General features: G+C 24.7%; 1 protein-coding gene across 10 annotated transcripts in view; it reads right to left on the reverse strand.

The window, feature by feature from the left end:
* LOC129619114 (disintegrin and metalloproteinase domain-containing protein 11) overlaps positions 1 to 20,615 on the reverse strand; it is a 417,704-nt gene that overhangs the window by 75,594 nt on the left and 321,495 nt on the right. For all 10 annotated transcript variants that reach the window (XR_008697842.1, XM_055534202.1, XM_055534200.1 and 7 more), the window contains exons 12-14: positions 18,878 to 19,049; positions 11,112 to 11,231; positions 8,432 to 8,600 (exon numbers count right to left, since the gene is read on the reverse strand). Coding sequence is in view for 9 of the 10 variants with exons in the window: in XM_055534202.1 (XP_055390177.1) it covers positions 8,432 to 8,600; positions 11,112 to 11,231; positions 18,878 to 19,049 (461 nt within the window). In the remaining variant the exon portion in view is untranslated. The remainder of the gene's footprint in view (positions 1 to 8,431; positions 8,601 to 11,111; positions 11,232 to 18,877; positions 19,050 to 20,615) is intronic.

A 20,615-nucleotide genomic window follows, 5' to 3' on the forward strand; every position in this document is an offset into this window, starting at 1 on the left:
TGAAATTGAAATTGAAATAGAGTTTTCGCAACGGTTTATTTGTATTTCGGAATAAACACGTTTAACATTTAAATTTAAATGTTAAACATTTTAAATTTTTTAACATTTTTTAGAACTAAAAATTAGATTTTTTTTTTTTCTAAGTATTGAAAGTGTCCCTTTAAAGCCATATTTAAAGTCTATAGTATATTAAAAATTACTTTATTTCATTTTTATTCATTGTCATTAAGTTATTAGTTCCAAAATTACTAAAACTCTTCTTTCTAGGTTCTGTATAAGTGAAAATCATGGAAAATCTTATTAATTTCATTTCCATCGTTTTTTTTAATTTCCTTAAGTGTATATAGAAATTAATTGAAGGTTATAAATACAGTTCTAAAAATTTAATGTTAACGATTTTTCCCCACTTCTTTTATTTTGGGAGATTATTTAATATAAATTTTGATTTTTATTTGAAAATATTAAAAAAACACTAAGTTCGTCAAAATTATTCTAAAAAATATTCATAAAAGTTATGGGACGTAAAGAATTTTATGCTATTAAAAATTTAACTTTAGAATCCTAAAATCATATAATATAACGTCTACATATATATGTATGTACATGTGCATATAGTCTAAAAGGATTTTGCCAAAAATAAATTCAAGTTTTGGCATTTTCGAATTAATTTCTAAGAATTTTTGAGAATGAGTGTATTTCAAATTTAAAATCAAGTCATATAAATTATGTTTCAATGCTACACATGTAGAGCATTTAAAAAATTTTTTTTTGCATAAGTTACATAATTTGAACATTTGGAATGAATTGTTAATCTTTTCAGCGTGCCTTAGATGTAAAGTAATTTTCTTCTTTCCAACAGAATTTTAACTGCAGGGATTTAAAAATAAAACATTGTTTAAAATGACGCATGGCTGCTGATTTTTTTATGTGTTCTCATGTATATACATGTGGGTATTATGATGTTAGTATAATAATATACTTAAAATTTTATATTCCTTTATTTTTTGGTTTTTGTTTTATTGAAGGTTGAAGTTAATTCAAGTAAATTTTCAATGTTCACTATTATTTATTGTATTTATTAAAATGAAAAAAAAAAACTAAGTGAAAATAAAAAAACACGCGCGCTCTAAATTTAAATCCAATGTTGTTGCATTAAAATTTACGTCACATTTATAGAGATTAAATACCTAGCATATTAATGGTTATTGTTAAGTTTATTTTAAATATGTGTTAGAAAGTAAATCCCATTGCAATTTTGATTCACATTATTGTAATATACGCTGAATGCATAAAGTTATAATGTATGCATTTAGTGTACTCGTAAATTTATTTCTAATATTTTAGGGTGATAAATATTGCAAATTACGTTTTCTTTTTAAATCTTAAAACTATGTCATATATATTTTTTGATAAGATATAAAAAAAAACTTTATTTCAACATATTTTTCAACAACACGATAACTTCTTTTCTTCATAGTCCGAGTTTAACTTTCAAATATATTGATTTAGTTTTTTCACTTGACTGCATAAAAATTAAAAACTTTTATAAAATTCATATTATTAGAAATGAATACTATGAGAATTTTAATGGAATAGTCCATATCAATCAATTGAAAATTGAGATAATTTTATGTTGGAAAATCGAATATAATTTATTTTAAAAATTTCAGACACATATTCCGAAAACTCTGAAATCTTCTCAAAATACTCTGTTTAAATTTTATTTTCTGAATTTCATATAATTTCATAGAATTTCATATTAAAGAAAAATTAACTTTTTTTATAAAATTCAACAAAAATCAAAACAGTATGTGTGTAAAAAATTGTGTGTTAGTTTATGAACAACCCCAAATTTTTTCAAAGTTTTTTTCAAATTTTAAAATAATAAAGAATTTACTTAAGGCAAAATATGAAAATAGTTTGGTAAAGCTATAGGATACCCGTTTTATAATTAAATTTGAAAAGTGGAAAATATTCTTAAAAGAAAGAACTATTATAATTTTTGAAATAAGTATTTCTTCATTGCCAAATCTCTGCTCTTTCCAACAAATTTTGAGGAAAACTGGAAAAAAAAAATGATCTTTTTGTTTGATTCTGTCCGTTGGCCAATCGGTCCACACGGTTGTTTATAAAATTTTTACACTAGGTATGTACCACAATTAAATTACTTTCATTCATATAGTAATATATTTCAGAGATTGCATATTTTTAGGATGATCAACGAATGCATTCATCGAAATAAAATGCATTGCTTATCCGAAATGTATGAAATTTTTGAAATAAAACAAAACAAAATTTAAAGAGGCGTTAACATAATGGTCGAATAATCACAAATTTTTTAAAATTAATTAAATTTTTTAAATTTAAATTTTTTAATATCTTTATATTTTCGGGATGCGAATGAAAATTAAATAAAATATTATTATATTAGTCGAAATTCAATTAATTAAGAATATTTTTCAATATTCTATAACTGGAAGACGTTATTGTTGTTGTTAACTTTAAGCTTTTGTATAAATTTGAAAATTTTAACAGTTTGATAATTTTGAGAGTCAAAAATTTTTGTTTCTACCGAAATGAGTCATTTACTTATTCTTAAACATCCTACAATTTCTTGTCAATGCGAAATGTTAAAAATTTGAAAAAGGATAACTGAAATAAGGTTAATTTCAGTGGCAATTATGTAATTTTAACATTTGCATATGATTGTTTCGCAGTAAATAGAATAAATCACTAAATCTTCCGGTAAAATATGAATTTCCGAAAATGGCACTTTTAGGTTTTTTAACATACTATAACATCTAAAAGGAGTTAGGTAAGAATTTTTAGCCAGAAAATAAGTTTCTTCTAGGTTTATAAAATTTCAGTTTTCTATCTAAAAGTGAAAAAGAAATTTTATAAACAGGGCCTGAGCAAAGTGAAAACAATAACTGCAGGCAATTGTTTAACATTTTGTAACTATAATCAATTAAGTTTTAACATTTTGTAACTGTAATCAATAATTACAGTTACAAAATGTTAAAACAGACGAAGTTTAAATTATAAAATCAATTGAGTTTAAGCAAATTTCTACGTATCGTTCCTATTTCAATAATGTGTTTGAGAATTATTTGAAGTCGTTTGCAAAGCTTCAATTTTTGATTAGAATTTATTTGCATCTGATTTAAATAGCATTTGAATTTCTGAAAGTTTAAAAATAAGGTTGATAATTCATTTCGTTTTGCAGTTGGAAGTGTATGCATGTATGTGTGTCAAAGGTAATAAAATAATATTGAAAAAATGCGTTCATGATTTTTATTTTCATTTTTTGCGAATTAAAATAAAAATTACATAAAATTAAATTAAAAAATGTACATATTTGTTTTTTGGCATGTTTTCAATTTAATTTTCCATCTGATTTTAAATTTATGATAAATTTATTGATAAATTTTAATAACATATGAATTTTGACACAGAATTTTTATAAAAAATTTAATTTTATTTTAGAAATACAACCTCTATTTCCTGTTGAATTTATATCTAATAGCTCTATCATGTTTAAAATATTTCTATTTTGCATATATACTTTTTAAGCAGACGTTGGATTGTATCACATATTAAATGTTTGGGGATGGTTTTCATTGTCACAAAATAAATCTACTTTTTATGCTCTAACAAATTCAACACGCTAAATGCTCCCGAATTCAACCAAATTTTAATTACCTTCAAAAATTATATTTTCGATTATGACCCTACAAGAAAGTAACAGGAGGAATGAGTTCCCATCCCGGAATAAAAGTTTTGTACGGTTCTGACTGATATGCACCTCAGATATTCCCTTTAAACTTCAATAACTCAGCTAAAATAAATTCATTTCTATTGTTTCTACTTAATTTATAGAGAAAATATACATAAGATATCTATGTTTGTAAATTCTTTTTGGTATACACATTTACTTATATATTTTATGAAAATGTTATGTAAATATTTTTATTTGTGAAATCAATGGAGTGTAATTTAATGTAGTGTGAAATATATATACATTTTTTTTTTAATTAACATAGAAAATTCATTATATTTTTCTGATTTAATTACAATCTTATTGAAAATTTTTCTTTTCGGCATTATTTTTTTTTATTAGCCTATGTAGTTTTTGGGCAACAAGAAAAAAACGTAAGAAAAATGTCAAATCGTTTTATAAAACCCATGAATATTTCAAATTATATAGAATTTGGTCACTTCTGTAATAAATTACATATTGTTTTACGTAAAAACAAAATAAGAAAAAGTTATGTATAAATTATGTGTAAGTAAGTGTACATAATTAATTCCAATAACTGACAATAATATGGTATACGAATAAAAAAGAAATTGAACTGAAAAAGGAAAAACAAAAGATAAAATTCTGGTATTAAAACAACAAAGAAAACTCAATTAGGATAATACTAATTCATTAATTGTTTTTGGTTTCTTAATTTTCTTTGAAAATCATATTTTATTTCTTGTACACACTTATTTTACTTTCCCTATTGTTTTTAGTATCCTTGGCCAGCATTTAAGGTTATTATTTCCGTTTTACTTTGTTTTCTCTATATGTTGTTTTCTTTTGTTTTTTTAGCACTTTTCCAAAAAATTTTTGAAAAAAAAGTGCTTATTAGTTTCACTCTGTCCGTCCGTCCGTCCGTCCGTCCGTCCGTCCGTCCGTCCGTCCGTCCGTCCGTGTGTCTGTTTACAAAACTTCTACACCCTTGAAGATAGAAAGCTGAAATTTTGTACGTACATAGATTTTTACTAGAAACTTATTTTCGTGGAACAAAATTTTTACCTATCTCCCCCCCTTTAGAAGTTATATCCCCCCAAAACCCTAAAAATGCCATTCTTTAACTATTTAGTGCAATGAAACCATAAGGATTTTTCAAATTTTGCAAACGCAGAAAGGCAGTGGCTTACTTCCCCTAGCGGGGTATACTAAAGGTTAACTTTAGAAAAACAAAATGGCCGCTCAAATTTACCGTTATCTAAAGTCCGTTTTTTCCAAATTTTTGATGTCGTTTATTTTCTAGACCCCAACCTGTAGAAGCTTGAAATTTTATGGGCTTTTAGACATTAACAAATAGTTCATTTCGTTAGAAGAAAATTTTTTTCCATCTCCTTCCCCTCTCAAGTTATGGCCTCTTGAAATTTGTAAAATTTGAATTTTTGACACCTTATATTTCCGAAACCGCAAGCTTTTTCAAATTTATATAAACATAAAAAGCTAACGGTAAATTCCATGAAATTAAAAAATATAATTATTTTTCTTAACTCACATAATTAAACCTTAAAATCGAGCATTATGTTAACCCCTTTTTATATTAATTTTTGCTTTATTTCAAACACTGCATATATGCGTCATCCTAAATATATGCAATTCTAGAAATAGTTTTGTATATGAATGAAAATAATTTTAATAGTTTGATAGGTATACATAGACTGTATTTAAAAGCAGAATTTTCACTTGCTGAAGGGAAAAGTGCTACAATACAAACCATTGGTTTGACCCAACTTTTTTTATTAATTTTCGTCTATATTACACGTTTTTGCTTTGTGTGTTTATAACAAAATATTATTAAAGCATATATGTGTATGTCTTGTATCCCCAAAAGTAGATTACATTTGTTAAAATTTAAATCAATATGATGTAGAGTATATTAACATGTATATATGTATGTAGTCCAATTTCAAGTTATAATTTTCGCGATATAAGAAGAAATTTGTTCTATATATCGTTTTTCAAATTGCTAAATATCCTATGCTTTAAAATCAGACTACAATTGGTTTAAACTAATTTAAACATTACAAGCTATTTGAGAAACAAATTACTGTTAGATTTTTTTCATTCTTAAGTAAGAATGAAATTAGAAGATCAAAGATTTAAGAAAATTATATGCAGAATTTCAAATGACTTACTGAAACCATATTTGCAAGAAATTTCTAAATGTATATTTTTAATTTAAGAATGATAGTTTTACAGAACCGATTAACAGCTCCATGCTTTTGTACATAGATTAACGCTATTTAGTTTTTCCAAATAAATTAAGTATTTAAATTGGTCTTCAGTGCTACAATAGAAACAAATTATTGCTTGTGGAAGCTTGTATACGGGAACAAATTTTCATACATGTATCAAGATACTTTACCAGGCTGATAGATTGCCTTTGTTTCAAAATTCTATCTATTGTAAGACAATTGCAATATGTATAAAAAGGCAGTGACTTAGAAACCTTAAAAATATCGGAAAATTAGTGTAAGAGGGTATAATAAGCCACTAATTGAATGAACAGTCTTATCTTGTGCGCTTCATAGAGATTTCAACATAAGTAAAAAATTTGATCAAATAAAGTTGACTTAGAATAAGTAAAAAGTCGAATATCAATTTCACTTTTCTCTAATTAGTTGAATTTAGTTATTAAAAATTAAGTTGAGAAGTTGAAAAAGTAAAATTTAAAATATCGAAACAGAGTAAAGTACCTATAAGGGTGCAGATTTTATCTTGATAAAATTTTCTTATAAGTTTCTTAAACTGACTGTATATGAGAAAGAATAAGAACAAAAATTATTATAGACTGTACATAGAAAAATAAAAAAAAATCAAGATGTATAAAAAGGACTTTTCTGTTTATTCAAACAATAAACTGATAATGGAGAGAACGTAGGTGTAACGAATATTATATAATATTTTTAAATGAAAGAATCCTAGATCCATAAGGTATAGGGATGCTAGGATACGCATACGTGTCCTAGCATCCAAAAAATTTCTTTTTTTTTTGTGTATTTTTTTTGTATATATATATTGGGATAACAAATAATAATTTTTATAAAGTATGTATAGCCGATATTGTTTTTTCCTTAAAGTAAATATGTATGATCCCTATTTCTTTATTATAACAAATAGAAAATTAAATAAAGAAAAAAGTAAAAAAATAAAAACTAAAAATAGTAATAATAATTAGAAAACTTCCTTTTATTCTGGTTATTGAAGTACGTATTCTTCCAAGTAAATATGGTACCTATGTGCACGTCAGTTTCATTGGAAAATATCAAAAATGAATGTGTATATATTTCTATAGCTTTATTCCAAGGTTAAAAGAAAAAAATTATGTTTTAATAATTGTTTTAAAGCAGCATATTGCTTTAAAATTTTCTAAAATAAAATTTTTAGGGATGTTTTTGAATTTGAATTTGGCTCACAATGGGCTGCAAAAAAAGAAGAGAATTAATTTTGTTTCCATTTAAGAATATCAATCGATTAAGGAAACATCACTTTTAATTTTATTGGAAAAAGATTTTTCCTATAATGTTATTTTCCTTGTTTTAATCATATTTTAGATTTATTAAAATTCATAGCTTCTCTGGTCAATAAAATTAATCAAACGTGCAAACTAATTAAATGTCTGATAAAAAACTTTTAATTTTATTTGAGTCAAATTTGGGGCAACTGAAAAATTTCTCTTTTTTCATGGCGTGATTAGAGGAAAATTATAAGTCAATTTTTCAAAAATCCAAAATAAATAGTTAGTGGAGGTTTTATTTTTATTAATTAATTAATTAATAAAAAATTATATTTAAAAAAAAACGTGCAGGAAAATTATTTTAATAAATTTTAATAAATTTTCATTAATTTTTCAATTAATTTACAAATATTTTTTTAATTAGAGCGAACATTTTTATGCTTTGTTTTATTTAATTATAATGAAATCTAGTTAATCATAATTAAATATCTTTGAAATTACAAAGGTTTAATTAATTACTCCTGCATCAAGCACAACATTGCTAATACTTTTTCAATATATTTTCATAATTCAAAAATTGTTGAAGTTATTAAATAGATATGAACATCAGTAGTACACCAGTTTTCGAATCACTTTTAAAACCTTAATTATTATGTACATATTTACTTTGTAATTATTTGTGCAAGTTTGATGCCATTATGTATCATGAAAGCCAGCGTTTATTCAATGCACGAGACAAATTTCAGGAAAGATTTTTTAATGATTTAAAATTCTTCTATATATTACTATTGACTTCCTATATTTCTAATGATTTCTTATATTTTATACTACTTATTCATTTATAGACTTAATAAATTATTAACTGTATTTGGGAAACTGAGTTTGGGAAATTTTTCAAATCCTTACTGATCATATATTAAATTAATTGGATTTGAATTGTTAACCGAAAAATAAATAAGAGAAGACGAAAAGAGGCGAAATTTTTTTAGAATTTTCGTTTTGAAAATTTTTTAAATGATGACATTTACATTTCAGTTTTTTTGAACACACTAGTAATATATTTGATATTTGTACTTGCTATACGTACACACATAGCATAACATTGTTTTTATGTATTAAACATAAAATGATAAATTGCTTTTTAATATAGTTTTTTATTAAAAAAAAAATTTTCAACTTACCCCTTGATTTGAACATTCTTGTCCATTTTTATTTAATGGACATTTAGTTTGATCTATGTGTGGAAACAAACTAACACATGTTTGGTTTACACAAATTAAATTGTTGCCACATGGTGTACCATCTTTAACCAGACCATGTTCATTGGTACCCCCAGGACCACTTGTTGCCCTATAAATAAAAATATTTTAATCAAATTTAAGTTTTTATTATATTTATTATTACAAATTATATAAAAACATATAATTTATATATGTAATTAACATTAAATGTTATTATTAATAACATTTTTACACAAATTGTTATGTGTGAGCCTTGGGTAATAAATTATTATTTTGTTTTATTACAGTACAGTATATTTACTTCTGAAACTCCCTTTTGCAACCTAACTTTATTAATTTGAGTTAGAAACAAGAAAAGGTCTTTTCTTAACTTTTCGTTTTTCAATATTTCATATTAAGTTCTAAAGTTCATATGTGATCATAATGAAATAAAATAGAGCTATGGCATCAGATTTTATGCCAATTAATGGCAGAAAAGTGTGACCATGAAAAGGTTACCAGTTATAATTTTTCATGTGTTTAAATCCAAATATTGGCTTTCACCAAATTTAGGATTTCTCTTAAAATGAGTTTTAGCTACGGTAATATAGCCAATAATGGGTTCTGTTATAAAAAAATTTTTTACTGTAAAATCTATTTCGCCGCTCTGATTCTTTTTTAAATTTTTTTAAGCATTATTGTGTAAAATTCAAAACGCAAAATAATTGAAAAAAATGAAATTCTTTCAAAATAATGTTGCACATTTAAACAATATTCTATGTGAAATAAATTTAAATTGTATAACTATTTGTAAATTAAAATAGTATTTATTCCCCAATATGAAAATGAAGATAATGGAGTAACACGTAAATTTTTCTAATTTTTTATTTTGGGATACGTTCACCCCAATAAAATTTAATTTATTTCATAATTGGCTGATTAGAAGGGTTTCCTTTTTCATTAATATACAAAAAAATATATAGTAAATTGTCAATTTATTTCAATTTGTTTCAATGGTTTGCAAATTTTAAAAATACTATTTTAATGGTTATACGCGTTAGCAGTGGTCAGTTGTTTCTTAATTGTTTCAAATTAAATTCATTACCATAATCTGTTGGTAAATATTGTTAGTTTTATTTATTTGGTTTCTTTTAATTTTGTTTTTAAGTACAGTGGCATGAACTAAATACATATTTTCTGTAATTTGTTAATGTGAAGATTTTTTTTGTGTATAATCCTATTTTCTATTAAAATATTAAAAGAAACAGTATTAAACTTTCTATTTTTCCAAATAAGGTCTTTTATTTTGTTAGAAGAGGTCTTTTTGTTGCTCAAATAAGGTTTTTATTTTATTAAAAAATCATAGTTTACATTTCAGTCAATGTAAATTTTGGCTCATAAAAATATTGAAAACATTGAAATTAAGATTTAACATTAAATGTCATCAGACATTTGCTTAAGAGGCTACAGAATGTAATAAATTGTGATCAAGCAAATGGTTTGTAAAACGACCTTCAATTTAGATTCAATTATTCTAAGATTATATTTTTGTATGTAGCGAAATATTTTAGAAACATTGGATATTTTTAGGGTGAGACCAAAAATTAAATAAACCTTAACTTAATTGTTTGATTCAACGGTTTATTGGGTCAGTTACGGTTACGGTGAACAATTTACTGAAATATTCTTTCTAGCTATGTTTTACCATTAAAAATGATAGTTACTGTTATAGAAATTTGCTTTTATAATGTCAAAAATTGAAAGTTTGTATCGAATAACACATTTTAAAATGATTTCAAAAACTTTTAAATTTTATATTTCTACAACTAGTTGCTTTAACTATATTAAAGTAGTTTGGAAAATAGATTCTAGTTTGTGTTCATTTAATTTTGCTGTTGAACGAAAAAAAAACTTATTTTCTTATTTTTCAGCAGAATTTAAAAAATAATGAACTTTGTGAACTTTGTGTGGCTATATCTTTTAGAGCTGGCCAAAATTTAAGCATTTTAGAGGTAGGTTAAAAATTTTCCTTTAGAGAAATAGCTTTCTCGTTAAGATAAACCTTTAGCGTTCTTAAAAAACGTAGAGGTTTTGCAAACAAAATGGATGGATGGATCCACGGAAGAATGGATAGAGTGAAAATAATAAGAGAATTTTTCTTTAAATTTGAAATAAGCGCTAAAACAGATTATATATTAAATTTGCGAATTTAATTTTAAAATTTTCACAAAGTATTTAAGAGGTTTTCTATTTCTAATTTCTCAAATTCAGTTACTGTTTGACATAATTGTGATTTTTTTCAAGCTAATACTTAATGGTTTTTCGCTATAAGAACTTCTGAATTTTTTTCAATACTCGTCATAATAAATTTGATTTTTGAAATATTTGTAAGCTGAAAACATATAAATTTGGAAAGTTAATGGTTTTTATACGCTCATTTCTGCCTTTCATTTGTAACACTTTTATGGAAAATTTTATGTTGTAAAACTGTTGCATTTTGTAAAAGTAAAATAACTTTTATGACTTACTACCTTAAAATTATTCAAAATATGACAGAAAAATAATATTCAATAAAAGGAATTCCTGTTGGAACTCAAAAAAATAAAAAACAAAAAATTGATTTCTCAAAAATAATACTCACTTGCATTCATATTCGTTTCCTTTAATTGAAATAATTGTTCTAGAATATAATTGGTCAATACCATCATTACGTGGTTGTCTATCACCTTCTTTACATTGCAGTGTACCACATTGAACATTTCTGAAAAAATATTTTTATATCAAATATTGTTTTTTTTATTGAATTTTATGACAATGTCGAAAATTTTATATTTATATTTTTGTATAAACTTTAACATTATTTACATTGGTTTTAATTTAATTTGTGCTTTTTTTTCATTAAATATACAACAAATAGGAGCAAAAATAAAAAAGTTGCAAATATTGTAATATTTGATTCATGGCCTTGTATACCAGATATGATGAAGCATATTGAATTTATGTCAGTGCTGACAAACATTTTTTTTCATTTATCTGAGCTTTAACTTTTTTTTGTTATTAAATAATTGTCAGCTTAACATTATGTAACCTGGTTAAAGTAAACATAACTGAAAGATAAAGTCAATCAAAATAATTGGAAAATCTATTAAACGAAAACAAAATAAAACATTTTTTAAAACTATTCAAAATTTAATTTTCAAGCCTAATCGAAAGAAAATTTTATAACATTAATAAACGGTGATTTAGAGCAGTAAGCCTCTTCTATAGTCTTGGTTTGCACAGTTATTCGAAGATAATATAACGGTAGTAAAATAGGTGGAAAGGTAGAGTTTAAAAATGGTAAGTCTTATTGAATAATGTTAATAAACGTATAGCGTGGATTACGATAATAAGGTATAATGAGTCCCTTACTTATATCAGAACTCATCGGAAAGTAACAAGTATAAAGAAATAGGGATTCTTAAACAATAATTTTGTAAATTATTCATTAAGAATCCCTAAGGCAATATTAGTTTTTACATTTAGAATTTTGCATCTAATTTAATTGAGCAAGTTCACATGTTTTAGATTTTATTTACGACTTCATGCCTTCAGTTTTATGTTAGTCAAGGTAAGCTTGTGATATGAATCATCAATACCGTGAAAATCTACTGGGAATAATAAAAGATATTTTGATTTGAATTACCGGCTGGAAACAATAAGTACATACATACTTTTTTCTTTTAAAAACTATTAAATATTCGAAACCTGTGTAATGAAGAGAAAATAGAGGAATTTTTTAACAAAAATTATTCGGATTCATTTACAAAAGTTGTTTTATAAATGACGTCCATGGATATTTGTATATGTGAGCACATACATATGTATTTAAAAACGATATTGTCATGCATAATCTATGGACCAGAAAACTCTGCAGAAGGATTATTTTCAGTAAATCATCATGCTGTTGGTTTTTATGTCGATTTTGAGGTTTCATCGAATAATTTTTTTTGTTTGGTTTTATTTTTTTTTTTTTGTATTTTCTTGCAATTGTGACTTTGCCCTTTTCTTTTCTGTACATTTATTATTATTTGTCCTTGCATATAATATGCATTACATATGCACATATTATGTAAATATATTGTATGCAGGTTTACTTTGTATATTTTATGTATTATATTTAAAATTATTCTAGAATATTTGATTCACGTATACATTGTTAGATTTTAATTGGATTATAGAGTATTTTTTTTTGTTTTATGCAAGTGCATATTTTTATTTAGTTCTTGAGTCTTTTGTTTATTTTCAATAAGGATATATTGAATGGAATAATAGGGATTTTATAAATTTGATGTATTGATAAATGCAATCGATATACTTAGTTTTAAAAAAGTATACACGAAAAATGTAACAATATAAAGGATGAATGACAGAAAAAGAAACAAAAAAAAAAACAATGTATACGTGCAAAAATGGTTTAAATTTCTGAAAAATTTAACAAAACACATACTTTATAAATAACACAACGAGGATAGATATAGTTGACCGTGTAAATTTTGCGTTATTTATTCGAATAAATAATTTTCTGTAATTCCAAATTACTTATGGTTGCTGTAAGGATTCATATCAATTAAATTAATATTGGTGAGATTACTTTAACGAACTAGATTTTTGATTAAATTATTTTTGAAATTATAAATTGAAGCTTCAACCACTTTGATTAGATTCAAACTACATAAGGTTAGAGTTAGTTTTCCGTGTCGCTGTAAAAAATGTGTCCAAAATGTATCAAACCACAGTATATGTACGTATATGAAATATCATAAAACGGACGAGCCCATTTCAAAAAGTAGGGATTTAAAAACTTACACATTCATTGATATATGGATGCGTTTTTCATTAATATTTTACATACATACTTACATTTATCCAAAAATTAAATCATATATTAGTGAGTGTAAATAAAACATGGTAATTTCACATTTATTATTTAAAAAATAATATTACAGGGTTTTTTAAATCAATAATACAGTATTAATTTTTCAAATTTTTTAAATTTTTTATTCTTTTTGATTTGAAAGTTATGATTTTTGTACAAAATTTTTAAATTTGTAAAAGTTGTCATAATTTACGTTTTTTTTAGCATAAATGTATAAATCCGTTTTGACATAAATTGATAGTGGTCAAAGTTTATTTTTTTTATCAAACGTTTGGAAAATTGATGGATCAACTGGAGTTGAACTCAAGTGATGAGCTTCATTATTAAACTTAGTGAAAAATTCATTTTATTTTGTAAACTTTAACGAAACTGATAAACAATTTTTTGGAGTCAATTTTGTGAAATTATGCTTATTATAATTTTAGTTGTATTCAGTGATAACGTACGTACGTCCAAATCTGATTAAACAAGCAACAAATCTAGTTTGCCCTTTAATAAAATATTTCTTTTGAACAAATAAAATGAAGAAATTTAAAAAATAAATCTGTTTTGATAAAAAAAATGTCTAATACTAAATCATATTTTTTTGATGAAGATTATAGAAATAAGGGTGACTCCCACTTAGTATTTTGTTCCTTATTTAATTTTTACCCATTGAATATAAAAACTTATATGCCTATATGCCTATATCTAACATATCTATTTCTCAGCGTTACAAAACTAGTGGTGGAATTGAAAAAGTTTTCGAACATAATATGTTCGTTCGGACACTTAAACTATGAAATTCGTTTTGCACATTTTTAATAACATAGAAGGAAGAAGAAAAACCTACTATTCCTATTTGTACTTGCTAATTGAAATAAGTCTTTTCATTAAACAACTATACCTATTCCTGATAATTAAGATCATGCAGCTGTGAAATTTAGGTAACTGATGTTTTATCTCTTAGAAATTAAAGGATAATATGGTAATTGCTGCCGATAGGAAAGAAAATAAAGTTTTTCTGAAATATTAAAAAAAAAAATCTGATTTTGTGTAAATCAAATTTTGACACCATTTCCACAGATTATATGGTAAATTTCAATGTTATACGTTCTATATACGCTAATATTAAATAAAATTTAAGCTGAAAACCTCAACTAGGATAAACCCTAAAAATTTTTGGGAAAAAAATCTAAATTTATTTAATATCAGTTGTAATAAAATCGGTAAAAATTATAATATAAAAAAAATAATGTTGTGTATCATGTTTTACTCATAATAGCCGTATTACGAGGATTTTAACATCTGCTCTTCTGATAGCGGTTACAAAACAAAAAAAAAAATGAAAGCTAAAAAAAAATAGGAAAATGGAATGCATATAACAACGGTTTTAAAATACAAAATTTATATATCACATTTATTCATAATATATATCTAAGATATTTAATCATTTTGGACCAGAACTCATAGAATTAAGGGTTATTATAACGGTTGATGTATAATAATAACTTTTTGCATCATCAACAGGAAAAATAAAACCACAAAACGCTTTTCTCCGTAAAATATGCAAACTAAATTCTATAGTTGAGTGTTATTTGTAATGGGTGTAGAAACATTGGGAAAACATTAAATGTTACCATATTTCGTTGTAAAAATTTTACCTAAACATGAACGGGTTGGAGCAATTATGATTTAAAATTTAGTGAATTTTATTTATAACAATATAATAAGTATGTGTTCGTCAAGTATATATTCGTTTTATTTCTAAGAATAGTGCACAAGCAGTATTAAATATTTAAAAGCAATAAGCGTCCGATTAGGTGTTCCTTTTGAAAATTTATGCCCTAAAATCAAGATGTTCTTTTCTTCCTGCAAATTTTATAAAAGATTTTATAACTATTTACTAAGCATATTCGAAAAGCCTTTCTAGTACACAATAAATCGTCTCCCATATTTTCATAATTAAATTAATCGTTTACGACATCATCGCTTATGATATAAATGGCGAAATATAAACTGTGATGATTTGGTAAAATATACTTTATGTTATAATTTTTATTTTAAAAAAGAAAAAAGAATTTCTGAACAAAATTTTATGATTCAAATTAGTAAGATTTTATTTAAGTTGGACACTTTAAGAGAGTCAATTAACCAATTTGTAAAAATATTGATATAACAATACAAATGTCGGTTAAATTAGACAGTCCTTATTATTTAGAACTTTAAACAACTTGCTAAAATCTTGATATAAAGTGTTATTTAAAAAAAATATTTTATTCTCCACTAAATTTAATAAATTATGTTTGTAATGCTTGTATTGAAAGAGAAACTTTACGGAAATTATGACAACTCGGTGTGCGTTTTAATTTGTTGAGCAACGTTTAAATTGTAGAAGTATATTTTGTTTTCAGGAACATGTTGAAATAATTTTTTTATTCTGATGCAAAGCCCTTCGATGGAGAAATAGTAAAACATTTTCGGGAATTTACAATCTATAGTTCCAAGTAAGAATGTTAGTGTCTGGCTTTCGTTTTCCCCTGGGTATTAGTTAAAGAATACAAACACCTTCTAAATATATAAATACAATAAGTATATAAATACACTCGAATAGTCCATAATTCCTGAGATAAGGCCTTTATGACTGATTTAAAAATATCCTCTTTAAAATTCTGCTATTTCTAATTATTTTACGGATTTACAGATTGTGTATCTCCTAACATACAATCGAATCATGTGAGAGAGTCAATTTCGAAAAAATATCTAATATGGCCTTTCCAAATGACAAATTCTTTCAAAAAAATTCAGTTTTCCTATTGAATATTTAATGGTAATGCTGCGAATTAACTTGTGAAGGAGTGACTTTTATCTATATTTTATATTTAACATAAAAACGGTATAGGAAAAGGAAGTAACGTCATTTCCTCTAAACTTCATTTCCAGGCATCAAATAAAAAAACAAGAAAAGTATACCAAAAATAAAAAAAAAAGTTTATAAATTTTTTCCTTGAATTTTTTTAAGGCAAGTATGGATTTTTCCAGTAAATTTCGTGGTTTACAGTTAAATAGTTTTGAAATGTGCAACTATTCATTGTATGTATACATACATTGTTCTGTATGTATATTAAAAATGTGGTATATAGAGTGTGTATAAAATTGAATGGATAGAAGCAGAACCATTCTTAATCTTTTGATAGCTCTGCTTATTGCTTATATGCATGAGATTATAATCGTTAACAAAAAAACGGGAAAGAATAAAAAAAAAATCACAGAGCACAACACGCAAACCAAAAATATAATGAAATCAGAGAAAAGTTTTAACAAATAATTTCCACTTTTTTTTTTCTCTCTCTCTCTCTCTGGTTTTTATTTACTTGTTTTTCCATATTTTTTTATTTTGAGAATTTCAAGGATCATAGGAAAAACGGAACACAACAGCAGAGAAAACAATGAAACAAAAAAAAAAGTATGAGAAAAAACCGAATCAGCAACAATCTCTAACGGACTTTTATTATTTTGTAACGTTATGGTTATGCAATAATATTTTTGTTTTATCTCAAATATTTTTTCCAATTTTATAAAAACGTAGAAAAACGTGGTTCATATTTTTGTGGTTCAGTTTTATTGTTTTGCATAATTTGTTTTTTAAATTCCAGGTTTTTTTTGGGATAATGTCGGGCTATTCACAAAATAGCTTTTAGAATAAAAATTGTTTTGTTATTATCATTAATCTTTTCGAATTAGTGAATTTGTATTTCTGTAATAAAAGTGTAAATCGCAGTTAATTGGTTTTTATTGATTTGACAATTGTATTGAATATGACAGGTAATTAAATACTTTGTTATTGGTTCTTTATTTTTCTTTTAGAAATTGAAAAAGTTTCGTGTTTCGGATCAAAAAACAGAACCATAAATTATATGAAAATCCAAATTGGATAAAAGTTTAAATATCGCTGAGTACTCTTCATACAGTAAATTATAATTATATTTTTCAAATTTTACTACGTTAAAACTGTTTTGAATTCATTTAAAATGTTCTAAGCAAATTATCATAATCACTTCAGTGTAACAAATACTTAGGTGACTAACTTATTAATTAATGAAGGATTTTTATTGAATTGATGTTGGACCAAATTCCAGCGTCCTTGCAATAAATTTCTCAATTAGGACTGAATATTTCATTAGTTAAATGGAAAATTTATGAAATAATTAAGTTTCATTTAAAAATCGTTAAAACTTTTAAACGAAATGCTACCCTTGCTTCTATTTTTTCGTAGTGACTGGAAAAAATATTTATAAAATGCATAACAGAAAATGACTGGAATTCACTTTTAAAATGTCTAATATTGAATCCATTAGACATTTTATAAATGAATTCAGTTTATGTTTTTCGCACACATAATTATATTTCTAAATCAAGTACATTGATATACTGATTAGTTTTTCCAAATTTTTAGTGAAGTGGAAAAACATTTACATTTACATTAAGGTAAAATTGACAATATTTCGTTTAATTAATCGAAATTAATCTCAATACGGAGAGCTGGGTCTCCTATTTAATTTGAATTAAAATGCAAGTGCACTAAAATTTTATATTTTTAATTTGAAAATTTCATCAAAATATAAAAATTTACTAAGGCTTACAAATAAAACATTGGTAATAGAATTTGTATATCAACATTCTTTACTGACCTCCATTTCAAAAAAGGGCGATAATTATATTTATCCGTTTTAATTTCATTTTAATTTCGTTAATTTTGTTGAAATTAAAATTGTTGATATTTTCAAATTATAATTTTAATTTAAAATTAATTCTTTATACCAAATTTTCGACATTATGTTTAACAATATAGTTTTACCAGCAAATTCAACAAAATTCATAAAGTATATACTATGTGTCAACAAACGCTGATAAATAGCTTTTATCTTTACAAAATTTATGAATGTCATGACAAAGTTTTGTTAATCAAAAGAATGTTCAAAATTGTATGGTACATAACATGTGCATTTACCTTCAAAGAGTATACCTTCAAAGAATTTAATTGGCATCTAGACAAATAAGATTGCCCTTTTGTACTTTTAAAACAAAAATATTTTTTTATTTTATTTTCCCAACACACAAAATTTTGGTTGCACTCTTGTATTTTACATCTTTAAAATCTATGGAGATTGTAAATTTAAAGTTTATTGTGGTAAACAAACCATTAACAAAATAGAAGACAGCAAATAAACAATCGAACAAAAAAATAAGTGTATGAAATTGTATAACCAAAATGAATGAAGCAAAATTCACAACCATATGGCTATAACATATATTCGACTGAGTATTTATCGGCACAATACCTGAATTAACAATAAAAACTAAAAAAATGTTGTTACAAAGAGTAACAGTTAGGAAGAATTCTTTCAACAAAATTGTGTTAAAACGTTTTTTAACAAACCTGGAAAATTTTAAAATTTAAAAGTAGTGGAAAAAAACAAGTGGAAATAATAAAAAAAAACTAAACTTACTCTGGTTCACATTTAATATAATGTCCATTTGGATCACGTCCGCAATGGCCATTAATGGATCCTTTAGAATTGAATTGTTCATAGCACTGGCGATCAGCAGCAACGCCACCATCACCCCAAATTCCTTCACATTGTAAATTTAATGTTGGGCAATCCCCTTGAAAGCAATAGCCTATAAATTAAATAATAAAAAGCAATATATAAGTATGTGTCAATGACAAAAATTTTATAATATTTAAATATATTGTGCAAGTTGTTACATATGTAATTTACAAAAGGTCTGTAAAGATTATAAATAAAAATAATTATAATAGTTATAAATGATGCGTAGCGTTCAATTAAAATTTATATTTGTACATATAGGTACATACAATATTTACATATTAATTTATAAGGATGGCAATGAAATGTTTTGTACGTAACTTAAAATTTTTATTGCTCTGATATCTTTTTTGGTTTTCAATAACTAAAGAAGTACATTTTGTATATGTACAAGTAAATTAACACTTTTGTATGTATAATGTTTCGATTTATTAGAATTTTCTTAAAATCTCATCTTTTTAGAACAATTCTTACAGCCTACATCGAAACAGTAGCGCAGCAGATTAGTAATAATTCAACTGTACTTTGTTATGGTCGATCCCTTAATAGGGCCTATAGCAACAAATAAAACTGGTTGAAATTAATGGTGAAAGCACTGTTTTTAAAAACAATCAATCACATTTTTTAAAATAGGTATATTCGGTATGTTATACCGAAATATTTCAAAGGTTGCATACATTTATACTTGAAAAAAAAAAACAAAATTTAAAGAGGCTACAACATAATGTTTGAATTCAAGGGTTAATTGCGCCATTAATGTTAAGAAAAATAATTATATTTTTTGTTAACATTCTGCATTTATAAAAATTTAAAAAAGCTTGCAGTTTGGGAAATATAAGGTCCTGAAAATTTAAATCTTACAAATTTAGAGAGGCGACAACTCGAGAGAAGGTGGAGAAGGAAAAAACTTTCTTCTAACAAAATAAAAGGTCATAAAATTTTAGACTCCAACGAAAACGATATAAAAATTTTTCATATCGTTTTTCTCCTTTTGAAAAACTGATAATTTTAGCAGCCATTTTGCTTTTCTAAATTCAATTATGTTGTGTCCGTGGTAGAAGAAGCCAGCCCCAAATTTGCATTTGCAAAATTTGAAAAATGTTTATGATTTCTTTAAAATAAATAGTCAAAAAATGGTATTTTTTGGTGTTTGAGGGACAATCGTTTTTAGTAGGGGGGATAGGATAGGTTTTCTTTTACAGAAATAATTTTCTAATAAAGATTAAGTGAGAATTTTATCTTTTTATCTTCAAGGATGTAGAAGTTTTTTAAATGGCGCTATTGAAACTATTAAGCACATCTTTTCAAAATTGTTCCAGCAAAGACATAGACAAGAACTGCTGTTAATAAACATAGATAGGTACAATCATAATTCCTTAAAATGTGTATTAATTGATGCGGTTAGGTCTACAGGTTCTAACATCAAGTGCAGAAAAATACATATACCAATAATAGTAAAATTACAGACAAAATATAACATTAAATACCTACATAAACTTATTATATAAGTTTTTCAGAGTAATATTTTTTTCTGAAATTTCTATTGAAAAATTATTTTCTATAACGAAACTATTTTTATTTTAACATATCTTATATTGTATTAATTTTATATATGAAAATTAAAATATGAGAAAAA

Source organism: Condylostylus longicornis, unplaced genomic scaffold, assembly GCF_029603195.1.
Source record: "Condylostylus longicornis isolate FDR11 unplaced genomic scaffold, ASM2960319v2 ptg000010l, whole genome shotgun sequence".
In the NCBI taxonomy this organism is placed as follows: domain Eukaryota; kingdom Metazoa; phylum Arthropoda; class Insecta; order Diptera; family Dolichopodidae; genus Condylostylus; species Condylostylus longicornis.